Raw genomic sequence first — 12,826 nt, forward strand, 5'->3', positions numbered from 1 at the left:
GTTATTTGTTTAATGGGTGGAGAAGGGAGGGTTAGTCTCAAAAATCACAAACACAGAACTGCTGTAAATATTCTATTTTTTTATTTTACTTGTTGGATGAGTAGACTTGACAATAGGTAAACTGACAGGACACATTCCTTTAATTGGTAAAATCATAGACCTTTTGACATGTTTGTACTCAAACAAGTTCTTTTGGACTTCTTTGTTTGCTTATCATTCTTTAGTAAAAACAATTAAACATAAATGAAAATGCATACAGGTGAGATTTCTAAAAAGAGATGTTTTCATCTCTCACGTTTCATCCCAAGAGAAACCATATACTCGTCAAGGTATTTTGTTAACAGTTTGTAGGACCCGCTAGGGTCAACATACAAGAAATGTCCTTGTTAAGAAAACTTTAATAAAAAATGAGTGATTGAGACACTCCATTGCCTCAAGAAATGAGATAAAAATAAAAAGTATGGAAAGGTTATCTTCAAACTGTCAAACAGCTCCACACTCCACGTACATACACCTCTACATGCACAGCAAACAGGAAGAACCTCTACAACGAAACAGCACAAGCAGAAAGAAAGTCTGTGAGCTGCTTCATCTGATCAGTACACCTGTTGTTCCTCTGCTTCATGTGAAAGTGCTGCCTCAGTGCTTTAACACATTGTTTTGGTTACAAGAACGTTATTGTGACCCCTGAAGCAGGTGGTTTGTACCACCGAAACACGGACTGTGACGGGTCCTCTCAAGCAGTGAATAAAGTAGTTAAAAAAATATATATTTTTATTGGCAGGAGAAATGCACAATCACAGTACTTGTGTACAACAATAACATGAGACTGCAGAAAAAGGTATAGTAAAGGTACACTACAATATGTGTCTAACGCAAAAAGAAATTTATAACAGAGACTGTCCTATCATAAAGTTGACTAGCGAATGCATATCCAAGCAACATGACGCGTGTGGATTGTAACATTTCCTCTGTGTTTTTTTGTTTTTATATCTCTAACCTTCCCATCCCCCACCCTGCCCCCCCACCCATGAGGCTGAGGTTTGACCCCTTTGAGCTCAAATAAGCTAATTCAGCGTGTGTTGCCCTATGTACATGACATCTGTGACAGTCGCTCAAATCTCCTCCACATAGTGTGGCTTGGAGGAGGGCGCTCCCAGGCATATTCAAAGTGTCCTCTCCCTTCCCAGCCTGCCATCTGTCTCATATTAGCAAACCATTTGGCAAGGGGAGGGGGGACTTATCTATCCAATGTTGTAAAATGACTTTTTTGGCCAGCACTAAAGCCAAGAGGATGAACCGGCATTGGTAAATAGACAACCCCTGGGAAGCCAAATCTGTATCTAAACCCAAGAGCGTTACCCTGTAATTCTATTTCAAAGACTTATCCACAACTTCCTCCAAGTGAGCCAGTATCCCCTTCCAGTAAGCCTGCAATGCAGAGCATTCTAGAAAATGATGTACTAAGGTGCCCTTGCTAATCCCACATTTATCGCACTCCTCTGAGTTCCTCAGGCCACTGCCTTGCCCTTGCTTGGAGTAAGATAGGCATGATGTAGAATCTTAAGCTGGATTTTGTGTAGACCCACATTTGGCATTATCTTGTAAGCCAACTCAAAGCAGCGTGCGAGTTCCTGGACCATAACCCCCGTTCCTAGCATTGAACTCCACTTTTCTGACAGTAAGGTAAAGAATTGGGCTGGTCTCCATGATTTTTTTGTTACATTTGTACCCCGCGCTTTCCCACTCATGGCAGGCTCAATGCAGCTTACATGGGGCAATGGAGGGTTAAGTGACTTACCCAGTTGGTACCATTGAGAGAGCTTATTAAGTTCCACGGGCATCTGCATAAATACCACATCAAGCGTAGTAAATATGGGATGTCTTTTGTCCACATTTCGCAGCGAAAGAAGATAATGTCGAAGCTGTAAGTATGAAAAGAAAAAGGATGGAGGTTTCATCGATCCTGGCAGCCTGCGAAAGAGGGAAGTAGAAGGCCCCTCTCCTCAACTACTTGTCCCACGTATCTACAGCCCCTCTGCCCATTCTCTGAAAGGAGTTACACCCCTCCCAGCAATGAATACCGGGTTATCCTGGAGCTCCAAAAATGGCGATGGGCCGGATGCCCCCCCCCCCCAGCCTGCGGCGCCACCAGTCCCACGCTATTCGTAGCGGTTTCAGAATAAAGTAGTTTTAAGCACCATTTCCTGTATTGGATCGTCCTTTGGCCAGCCTCTCTTCTGCTCATACACCTCTACATAATTTAATACTGCCTGCAACTGCCACAGAGAGATTTTTATCTTCTCAGATACATCTATAAAGGCAACAGCTGCAATTACCTATTTGAAGGTGGTAGAAGCAGAAGAAACATCTCATGTGGAATTCGTTTTTGGCAAGGCCAAGTTAGCACTATAATCCAACCACATCATGCCATGACTCGAGTTATATGCAGTAGTACTGGCAGTAGAGATACAGAGCTGATACTGTGTGAAATGGACATAGACAGATGCAATTGATTTCTACATGGACAGAAAGGTATTGCTGGTCTACGTATACAATCAAACCAAGAGGTTCTACGTGTATGCAAGCAAAAGGCTGAACAAATCTGGAAGTCAGTGTGACCAGAACAGTGGCATTATGTGCCCCACCAACTAAAACCCAGCAGATTACACTACAAGAACTGTTCTGGTGTCCCATCTATTATGAACAACATGGTTGACAAACCATATTTCCTTTTCAAAGCAACTATACAACTTCAGTTTTGGAGACCTCTCTTGAGCTTGTAGCGCCTGAATCTGACTCAGTAGCCCATCCAGAAATAACTGTCCAAGTTGTTACTAGTATCACTTCTGGGAGTAACCTGTGAACTCATCACTTCAACGGCTTCTCAAGAAGGGCAACGCTCAGAAGAGGTATGGTGCACCTCATCCATATTGCACTTTTGTTCCATCCATGCTATAGTGTCTGTAGGACTCACTGACTCAACCCGCATCCGCATGCCTTATTGCCTTTCACCTCTGTCTCGCAGAACTTAGGGGCGTTAAAAGTATACCAATTGGATAAACAGCATGTGGACTCATGAAGAATCCAACCAATCATTGAATCCCAAGAGCAGGTGACATCATCCAGGAAAATGTACGGTCCCTATTCTTGCTGCCGCGCAATCAAGTAGTCAGCCTGTCCCTTCCCATACCGCCTATATGCCCTTAGTCAGAAAACCGCTTCCGGTACTGTGGTTCGATCACGGTGCACGGCGCATAGCAGACTATTTCACATGTAGCCGCCCTATAGCCTTCCTAATTATGCCAACGGACGGGAAAGTTATCAGGTTCGCTAAGGAGCGGATAAGAACTACAACTCCCGAAAGGGCTTTATTAAAACAGATGACGTACCAAGTTCTGCTTTTTCCCATAGGACGTTCTCTCCAAGGGCACTACTGGGACTTGTAGTTCTCTAAGGCGAGTCCCTCGGCGGAAGCTATTTCTGCGGCAGCCTCAGTTATGATAGGTGTAGCTTCAGCGCCTCCAGTTCCCGTCATGCCCCGGTCGAGCAGCGCGTCCCCGGAGCGTAGGGGAGCGTCCCGACGTAAGCTGGGATTCTCTTTCCCCTTGTGTCAGCCATATTGGACTAACTCTGGTAGCGCTGCTGAGGTGCTGAATTTACGGCTCACTACGCTCTGCTCTCGGCGCGCCCGGCTCTGTTTTAATGGTTTTATTGTTTTGTCGCCTCCCTCTGCCCGGTTTCGGCCCCCGATAACTCCCGGAACGGAATCTCTCCCACCTTCAGCCCCTCCGGCTCTGCTTCCCTTGTCCTCTGTGCGGCAGGTTGTTGTTGTTAAAGATGAGCCCGGCCGATGCCAAGCGCGGAGCCAAACGCCGGAAGAGCAAACGGACCGGAGCCAGCAGCAGCGGAAACGGTAGTAGTGTCGGCACTAGCAGTACCCAGGCCGCCACCGCCCTCCGGGGCCAACCGAAAGCAGCGGCCGGTGGAGGCCTGCTGACAGTGACCAGCAACGGCAGCCTGAGCCCGGGCAGCGGTGGAGTGCACGGGGAGGTGAGTGGAAGGGGATGGCTAGTAAACTACCGGTGCTGGATTGCTTTGTGCATCATAGTGGCTGTACAGGCTTAAGGTTAATCCCTCTCCTCTCTCTCTTGAGAACGCCTGTCCCGGAAACCTCGCGCACACTTCCCTTGTCATAGGCAGCGGCGCAGAGCTGGTGCAGGGTGCGTTTATTTCCTGGGCTGCTTTGATCTGGTGATCATCTTTGTATATAGTATTACGTGCTTTGTTTTCATCCTTTAGTATTATTTAGTTCAGTCTTTTTCCTTTTGTTGAGTTTAAAACTCGTATGTTTAGTTAGATTCGGGGGTCAGTGTCAGTTGGATTTTCCGTAACTTTTGAGCGTGCTGAAGTTTGAGTAAATGTTTGTCGTGTAGCATTGGATTTATTAACACTTGATGATGGGAAGAATTGCAGCCGTCACTCTGAATTATTCCCGAAAACAAAAAAGCAGGAAGTTTCCTGTCTAGGTAACAGCATAGTAGTTTCATTGGCAAAAAGTGCACATTTTTATTCCAGGGCATAGATTCTTTAGTGGTTTTAGTGGTTGTGATGCATCTGACGAAACGGACTGCTTCCTGGAAAGCTTATGTCTTAGTAAATTGGTCTCTTATATTTTGTGACAGTAATTTCAGTGCTGTCCCTGCAGTGTGCAGTTCTTAGTGTTTTTCTTTCTTTTGCAAGTCATATACTTCACAAAGTTATTGCAGCATTTGTATAGATCCGAGTAATTTGCTTAATACTTCCCAAGAAACTGAAGGGTACAGTTATTTGACATGGCCACTTGTGCAGTAGAAACAATACCTTTGTATATAAATAATAAATGACTGCAGAGAAGACCCTCATGGTCCATCCAGTCTGCCCAATAGGTGACTAGAACTGAATCTGCCGTTCATGCAAGTTACATTCCATCATGATCAAATACTGGCATCATAAATAGGGTAGTTTTATAATTTTGTTTGCAGCACAGTTGCATTTGTTGACAATACTTGATAAAGGTAATACATAGAAATAAAACAGAGAAAAGAAAATAAGATACCTCTTTTATTGGACTAACTTAATAGTCCATTTTACTCAATACTTGATTAAACCAGCAATCCAACAATGTTGCAAACTTACAGCATTGTACTCACTATCAACCTCGTGCATTAAGGGCTGTCTTTCCAGAAAACTGGGGTAAGCACAGACCTTCCTCATCTGGTGTACTCAGTTTCTATGACTGACACGTTCAAGATTTGTTAACATTTGTGTATAAGCCATATATATCGCTAACACATTATGTATTAAAGATGTACTTAAGGAGTTTTGCCCTTTATTTACCTGTTAGACTAACCGTAAACTTGAGGGGGAAGGAGCCTTACCTCGTTTTCGACGTATGTGGAAAGCTTATTTTTTACTTTGGTGTTTCCTGGGGCATCTGTGTTGGGTTTGTAGATGATATAATTTGGGAGAGTTTGTATGTGTCTCTTTTTTTCTACCTTTTCTGTTATTGTATTTCCATTTTTGTCAACCGCATTGATATTTTATGTATTGCGGTATAATAAATTTCATTAACTATAACTCATGAAAAGATTGGCATGTTTTTAGTCTCATTAAAGTATTACATTACATTAATTGACATTTCTGTCACATGCTAGCTGTCAAGTTTGTGGTTTATGTCAAGATAATCAAAAGGTTAAAAGAAAAGAACCCTATCCAGGATATAGCAACGCAGCGACAGATGTTATAGGGTATGTCATGTGGTAGAGCCTTCAGATGTAGTGATGTTTTCTAAAACTTGATACAGTTTTACGTTACACTATATTACATAACTAGTAAAGCATGCCCGTTTCTGGAGCAAATGAAACGGGTGCTAGCAAGGTTTTCCTGCCGAACACCCCCTCCCTACCCCCCCCCCTACCCACCCCTTCGGCATTGTGAAACCACTCACCGCCATTGCTCCGCACCTCGTCAACGCACGCCACCTTCATCCACTGACGCCATTGCTCCGCCCTCGATCTTTGACACCATTGCTCCGCCCTCGACGTCATCACATTTGACGCGAGGGCGGGGCCCAGACACAGTGATTTCGGTGGCTTCACCACCACGAACCCTTCGAACCCGAAGGAAGTGCCCGTAGGAAGTGACACTGACGTCAGTGTCCTCAGAACGTTGAGGGTGAGTTTTGTTATATAGGATTTCTCTTCCTTAATGTCATTTAGTTCAAAGCGGTTTACAAAAGAGAACTGATTCATTACCCAGGAATTAGTCAATCAACAGATGTAAATTAATTAAGCAAAATATACCTACAGAATACAATAGTGTGTTTATCTTTTATAAATACTTCATAATTAGGTTGAAGTTCTACTTCCTTTGGTAACATATCCCATGCTTATTCTTCTTGGTTGGAGAAAAAAAGAGGTGGAGGTCTTTTATATCTAATGCCTCTAGGGTTGGGAATTTGTAACATTAGGTGATAACATGTTACACGTCTATCATAAACAGAAAAAATGTATTCATACATATAGCTAGGTTCCTTTCCTTTCGTAGTTTTGAGCAATGTACAATAGATTTTATGTAAAACCTCAGTTTCTGTTGGTAACCAGTGGAATCAAATATATAAAAAGCTTATCCCATCATATTTTGTTAATGAGAAAATTAATCTAATAGAAATATTTTGCACGGTTTTTAGTCTTTTCAGTTAATGTTTTAGACAGCTTAAATAGGCAAGGTTAGAGTAGTCCAGTTGGGATTTATTACATTTGTACCCCGCGCTTTCTCACACATGGCAGGCTCAATGCGGCTTACATAGTAACAATATGAAGAATTATAAAGTCGTAAAAAAGAATATACAATTTGAAGTAAACGTAATATTAATGGGGTTAACAGATAAGTAAATTGAACATAGGAGGAACTGGGTGCAGAAGGAAATGAGCGTTAGGAGGTAGGCGTAGGAAGATGGAGAGGAGTGGATATGGGATAGCAATAGGGATAATAGGAGTGGAGGAATGGCCTAGTGGTTAGAGTGGTGGACTCTGGTCCTGGGGAACTGAGGAACTGAGTTTGATTCCCACTTCAGGCACAGCTCCTTGTGACTCTGGGCAAGTCACTTAACCCTCCATTGCCCCAGGTACAAATAAGTACCTGTATATGTAAGCCGCATTGAGCCTGACATGAGTGGGAAAGCGCGGGGTACAAATGTAACTAAAAAAAACAAACAAAGTCACCAGCCCCGGCACAGACCGTATAAGTCTGCCCAGCACTAGTCCCGCCTCCCAACCACCAGCCCCAGCACAGACCGTATATGTCTGCCCAGCACTAGCCCCGCCTCCCAACCACCAGCTCTGTCACCCATTCTAGGCTAAGCTCCTGAGGATCCCTTCCTTCTGCACAGGATTCCTTTATGTTTATCCCACGCATGTTTGAATTCTGTTACCGTTCAAACATGCGTGGGATAAACATAAAGGAATCCTGTGCAGAAGGAAGGGATCCTCAGGAGCTTAACCTAGAATGGGTGGCAGAGCTGGTGGTTGGGAGGCGGGGCTAGTGCTGGGCAGACATATACGGTCTGTGCCGGGGCTGGTGGTTGGGAGGCGGGACTAGTGCTGAGCAGACTTATACGGTCTGTGCCAGAGCCGGTGGTGGGAGGCAGGGATAGTGCTGGGCAGACTTATACGGTCTGTGCACTGAAGAGGACAGTACAAATAAAAAAGTAGCACATGTGAATTTGTCTTCTTGGGCAGACTGGATGGACCGTGCAGGTCTTTTTCTGCCGTCATCTACTATGTTACTATCGGGCTCATTTTCAAAGCACTTAGCCTCCCAAAGTTCCATAGAAACCTATGGAACTTAGCCTCCCAAAGTGCTTTGAAAATATGCCTCCAAGTTACTATGTATAACAATCGTCGATAAGAATCATGTGGGCAGGCTTAGTTAGGTTGAATCGTTAGGGTAGGCTATCTTGAAGAGATGGGTCTGTGCATTCCACAGTTGTGTGCATATGTAGAAGCTGGATAGTATTAGAGATTGTATTATTAATCTAAATTGATCTAATTAGACATATTTTTGAATTCTTCTTAGTTTCCATAAAATCATTTTTTAACTAATGAATTCATTTGTGATTCCATCTGTAAACTACTGTCAAATATTAATACTGATATTTTCAGTGTTGGCTCAAGTTGATTAACCAAAAACTTCACTAATGACGTGTTCAGCATGTACAGTTCTTAAGACCTATAACAAAGTACGTTTATCATTTTAATAATTTTTTATATAATTTTTTTCTAATGTTTATAAAAACAATGGGCCCTATTTTCTAAGGTGTGCTAATTTTTAGCGCGCGCTAATTCTAGAGACACCCATATATTCCTATGGGTGTCTCTAGTGTTAGTGCATGCTAATTTTTGGCATGTGCTAAAAATGTTAGCACACCTACAGCATGACTTAATAAACAGGGCACAATGTCTTCTATTGCTCTTAACTATCAAGCAGATAAAGGGTCCCCTTTAATCAGCTTGAAAGTTAAGTGCAAAAGAAGAAAATTATATAAAAAGTTATTAAAATGGATGATTGAAGTGATTTTAGCCAGTGATGGAAGTCAGCCAGGCTTAATATATTTTTTTGCCTGTGTAATAACTGAGACTTTTCCTTCCTGTTGATAAACTTACTTTGTTTTAGGCCATAAGAACTGTATAAGCTGAACACTTCATTAGTGAAGTTTTTGGGTTATGGTATAGATTTACTTCACTCCTCTTTTTTTAAAGTTGAAGTTGATAAACTACATTTTCCAGTATGAAGAAACAACCAGTATTCAGATTTCTATGTACCCCAAATAAAAACTTGTTTTTGTCCTTATTTAATTTTTTTTTTTTTTAAATATTTTTATTGAGGATTCTGCATACAGAACACAAACTGTCAAAATCAAAACTCACATCAAGGGTGCAAATGTCCCGCATGTAGTTCTATCATCAAATATTTAACCGTATCCTCCCTCCCTCCCTCCCCCCACTTATTTGTGCTTAAACAGTTGTATTGGTGACTCAGAGACTTATTTAATTTTTAAAAATGAATAGCCATCCATGTCTCTAAAGAGAGACATTTCTGGATAATTGGTTTCGTATCTTCAAGTGCAATAATCACTGGAAGCAGAATGGTAATATTGTCAGCATATATAAAATCTTGAAAACCAGCTTCTTCTAATTCTGTCCCCAAAGAATACACTAAGACATTAAACAAATTGCAGTAAAGGGGAGCCCTGTGGCACCCCAATTAGAGGGGGGGCCTGCCAAATTTTAGAAAATGCTTCGCCTATCTTGACCTAAGACCTATTAGTAAGAAATCCCTTAAACCGCTTACCATGCTTTAACTGCCAAAATTAGTGCGTGGTTAAGGGGAAAGGCTGTGTAGCAGCTGTTGGGGGCATACCCAAACAGATGTGTTCTTTACTGTTTGGTACATTTACTCCCAGTTAGCACATACTGCCACTGCTTAAGGCGGTGGGAAGTGTACAGATTTAACTGTACCAATGACAGTGCATGATAAAGAACCTTGTTGAGCTTGGTGTGCAGTCCATGCCCATTCACTGCCTAATTCATCATGCAGTTAGGGGTTCTTTTATCAAGCTGCAGGAAAAAGGGCCCTGTGCTAGTGGCGGGGACTGTTTTTCTTGTGCACCAGGGCCCTTTTTACAACAGCAGGCCATGTGGTAAGCTTAAGGAACGCGTTACTTTTAAAGTTTGCACATTAGTCCATAAGATCATTTACGGCGAAGCCCCAGCGTACATGTCTGATTTAATAGACCTACCACCCAGAAACGCTAAAAGATCATCCCGAACACACCTCAACCTCCACTTCCCCACTTGCAAGGGCCTGAAATACAAGACGCTACACGAGTCAACCTTTTCCTACACGAGCATGCAGTCTTGGAATACACTACCGCTCAACCTAAGAATGATTAACGAACAAGCTTCCTTCCGTAAACTACTGAAGACTCACCTGTTTGAACAAACCTACGAAAAGAGCCAAAACACATAGAGTCCATACTCACTGTTCATCAATGCAACATGCATCCACTTCTGCTCCCTCATCCCGTAATCCAGTCAATCATACATTTATTCACGGAACTATGTACACCATATGTCTTTGTGTCTAACACTGCCCTTTTAGCTTCCCATTGTCTCCTTCCAATGTTTTTATGTTGATATCCCATTGTTATATTCCTAATGATATTCGAATGTCTCGCACAACTCTGTACAATGTAATCCATAACCAAGTTGTAACAAATGTAATTCTATTATTCATATCTTATTGTAAGCCACACTGAGCCCGCAAAAAGGTGGGAAAATGTGGGATACAAATGCAATAAATAAATAAATAAATAAATATCTTACTGCATGGCCATGCAGCAGGGAGCCCTTACCGCCACCCACTGAGGTGGTGGTAATGGGCAGTGCATGGCAATGCCCGATTATCGCTGGGTTACTGCTGTGCAAGCCATTTCTTGGGGGGGGGGGGGGTCTTTTTCTCCAGAAATGGCACGCACTCAGGGTGGGACTACTGCTGGCGGCTGCGTTGGGCCGGCAGTAGTTCCAGATGAGCAACTGGAAAGCCCGCATTGGGCTTACCGCCACTCTGTAAAATGGCCCCTCAGTGTGTGAATTACAGCACTGGCATGACTGTATTCTAAGAGTTACTGTGTGAATAGGCTAACAGCACATGGTAACTTGGCACATTTTAGTAAACAGGACCTTTAATTCATTTCAGACAGTTCTTTGTGTACAGATTCTGGAGAAGCTGAATTACTACGACTACTACTATTTGACATTTCTAAAGCGCTACTAGGGTTACGCAGCGCTGTACAATTTAACATAGAAGGACAGTCCCTGCTCAAGGAGCTTACAATGATTTCTCTTATTTAGCATAAGAATTGTGTAATGTCCATGAACTTTAAAAAAGCATATAGTCGGCAGATGTTGACATCAGAGTCTGAAGTCATTGGGACACTAAGCTTATGAGCATAATTTTTTAATCATACTTAAATTTGGCTCACTAATAGGTTTTTACAGAATACGAAGAATCCAAATTGAAATACTATGTTCTGTGTTGACATTTTAAATAGTTTACTATACCATACTTTGTATTGTTTGAATATGTTTACTGCTGTAATTGTCTATTGGTTATGTTTGATTTATTCTTACTGTACAACACCTTGAGTGAATGCTTTCAAAAAGGCAGTAAATAAATCCTAGTAAAACAAATAAAAATAAAGACTAGGGAAAACCAAATATTTATTATAATTGCAGTATGTCAGATGTATCCTCAGTTTGGTATTAGTGTGCTATTATAAGATGCTTTGGTCTACTAAACCCTATATAATAGAAGCAGAATAAAACTCAGAAAACTGATGTAATCGGTGCAGGTTTGATATTGATGAGCAAATAGTCCATGCCAGAATTTCAAAACTGTTATTACTCTACATTCACTCCCTTTTTATGGAACATCATTTGTTTAAGGTGACTGAACTTGCAGACTGAATGATAGCACTATTAATAACAAACTTCAAACATGCGATGTTACAGTAATTTTTATGTGTTGCGTCCAGATTTTATTGTGTGCTTTTCAGAGACTAAAAGCATTGGAAAGCTAAGATTGTAGTTTTCTGTATTCTGCCTTTAAGTAAGTTTAACAAAACAATTTGAAAACTGCTGCTTGGCCCAATGCTCAAAGCATTGTCTGAACTTTGTGGACTTCTAGTACAATAGCTTACTGTTAAGGATATTTTTCAAGCTGCCATAGTCTTGATGAGGAAAATGTCAGTTTACCGTACCTTTTATAATTGTCTAAAAACCCATTTAACAAATGGCAGAAGCTGCCATAATTTCAGTAAGACCAGTTTGCTAACTTAGGACCCTTGTTACTAAGCTGCAGTAAAATGTAGTATTTTAATGCACAAAAATTTACTGTGAATTGTATTAACCTACAGGTACCACAAGTTAGTAAATCCATTACTAAATTTACTTTTGCAGCTGACACTATTGTGCTTTCCTGGCTGCAGGGAGACAAAGATAGAGGGTCTCAAATTTCACCTTTATTAGGGCTTGATTCACTGCCAAATCGGAAAACTTTCCAAGCAGTTAACAAATTTGTTTATAATATATAATTTAGCAAAAGAGGGGAAAAGGTTAAAAGTTACATTACAATCAATATCAGAAGGAATGAACAGAATGATAAAGTCAGCTTTCGGTTCTTATCCTAGGCCGGCTCAGCACTAGGTCATCCCACCAGCAGAAAAGAGGGAGGTAGGTAGAACAAGTTAGTGTTCAGGATTTGTATCATCAAAGAGAGTTGTTTTCAGAGCAAGTTAGAATGTCTGGAAAGATGTTTTTGGTCTTAGGCAAGATAAAAGGACATTCTACAATGGGGGGCCCAACACATTGAAGATAATGCTACGTATGATAACTAGTTTAGGTGCTCATATTCAAAGCACATATGTAACATTATAAAATCTATGTGCTTTGAAAATGAGCCCCTCTGTTTCAGAAGGATATGAGTAGATTGTTGTGATGATTTGAGCTCCCTAGGGGAATAATAGGGAATCAGCAATCTTGAGAAAAATAATGGTAAATCTGAATTGTAAGTGTCTGCCTCTTTGCAGATGATAACAAAATGATGGTGCGGAAGAAGCTCAAAGAATGGTCTTGAATTTGGCAGCTAAGGTTTAATGCAAAAAAAAAAAAAAACAGGGTCATGCATTTGGGCTGCAAAATCCTGAGGGAGCATTGCAGTATAG

The 12,826-nt window shown here is 41.5% G+C and overlaps 1 protein-coding gene across 2 annotated transcripts in view; it reads left to right on the plus strand.

Annotated features, from left to right (window-relative positions):
* The first annotated feature begins 3,618 nt into the window (after positions 1–3,618).
* The window catches only part of FAM193A (family with sequence similarity 193 member A), a 328,734-nt gene continuing 319,526 nt past the window's right edge, over positions 3,619–12,826 (plus strand). For both annotated transcript variants that reach the window (XM_030191118.1, XM_030191119.1), the window contains exon 1: positions 3,619–4,053. In XM_030191118.1, the coding sequence (XP_030046978.1) occupies positions 3,841–4,053 (213 nt within the window). In that variant the 5' untranslated portion in view covers positions 3,619–3,840. The remainder of the gene's footprint in view (positions 4,054–12,826) is intronic.

This window comes from Microcaecilia unicolor, chromosome 2 (genome assembly GCF_901765095.1).
Source record: "Microcaecilia unicolor chromosome 2, aMicUni1.1, whole genome shotgun sequence".
In the NCBI taxonomy this organism is placed as follows: Eukaryota; Metazoa; Chordata; class Amphibia; order Gymnophiona; family Siphonopidae; genus Microcaecilia; species Microcaecilia unicolor.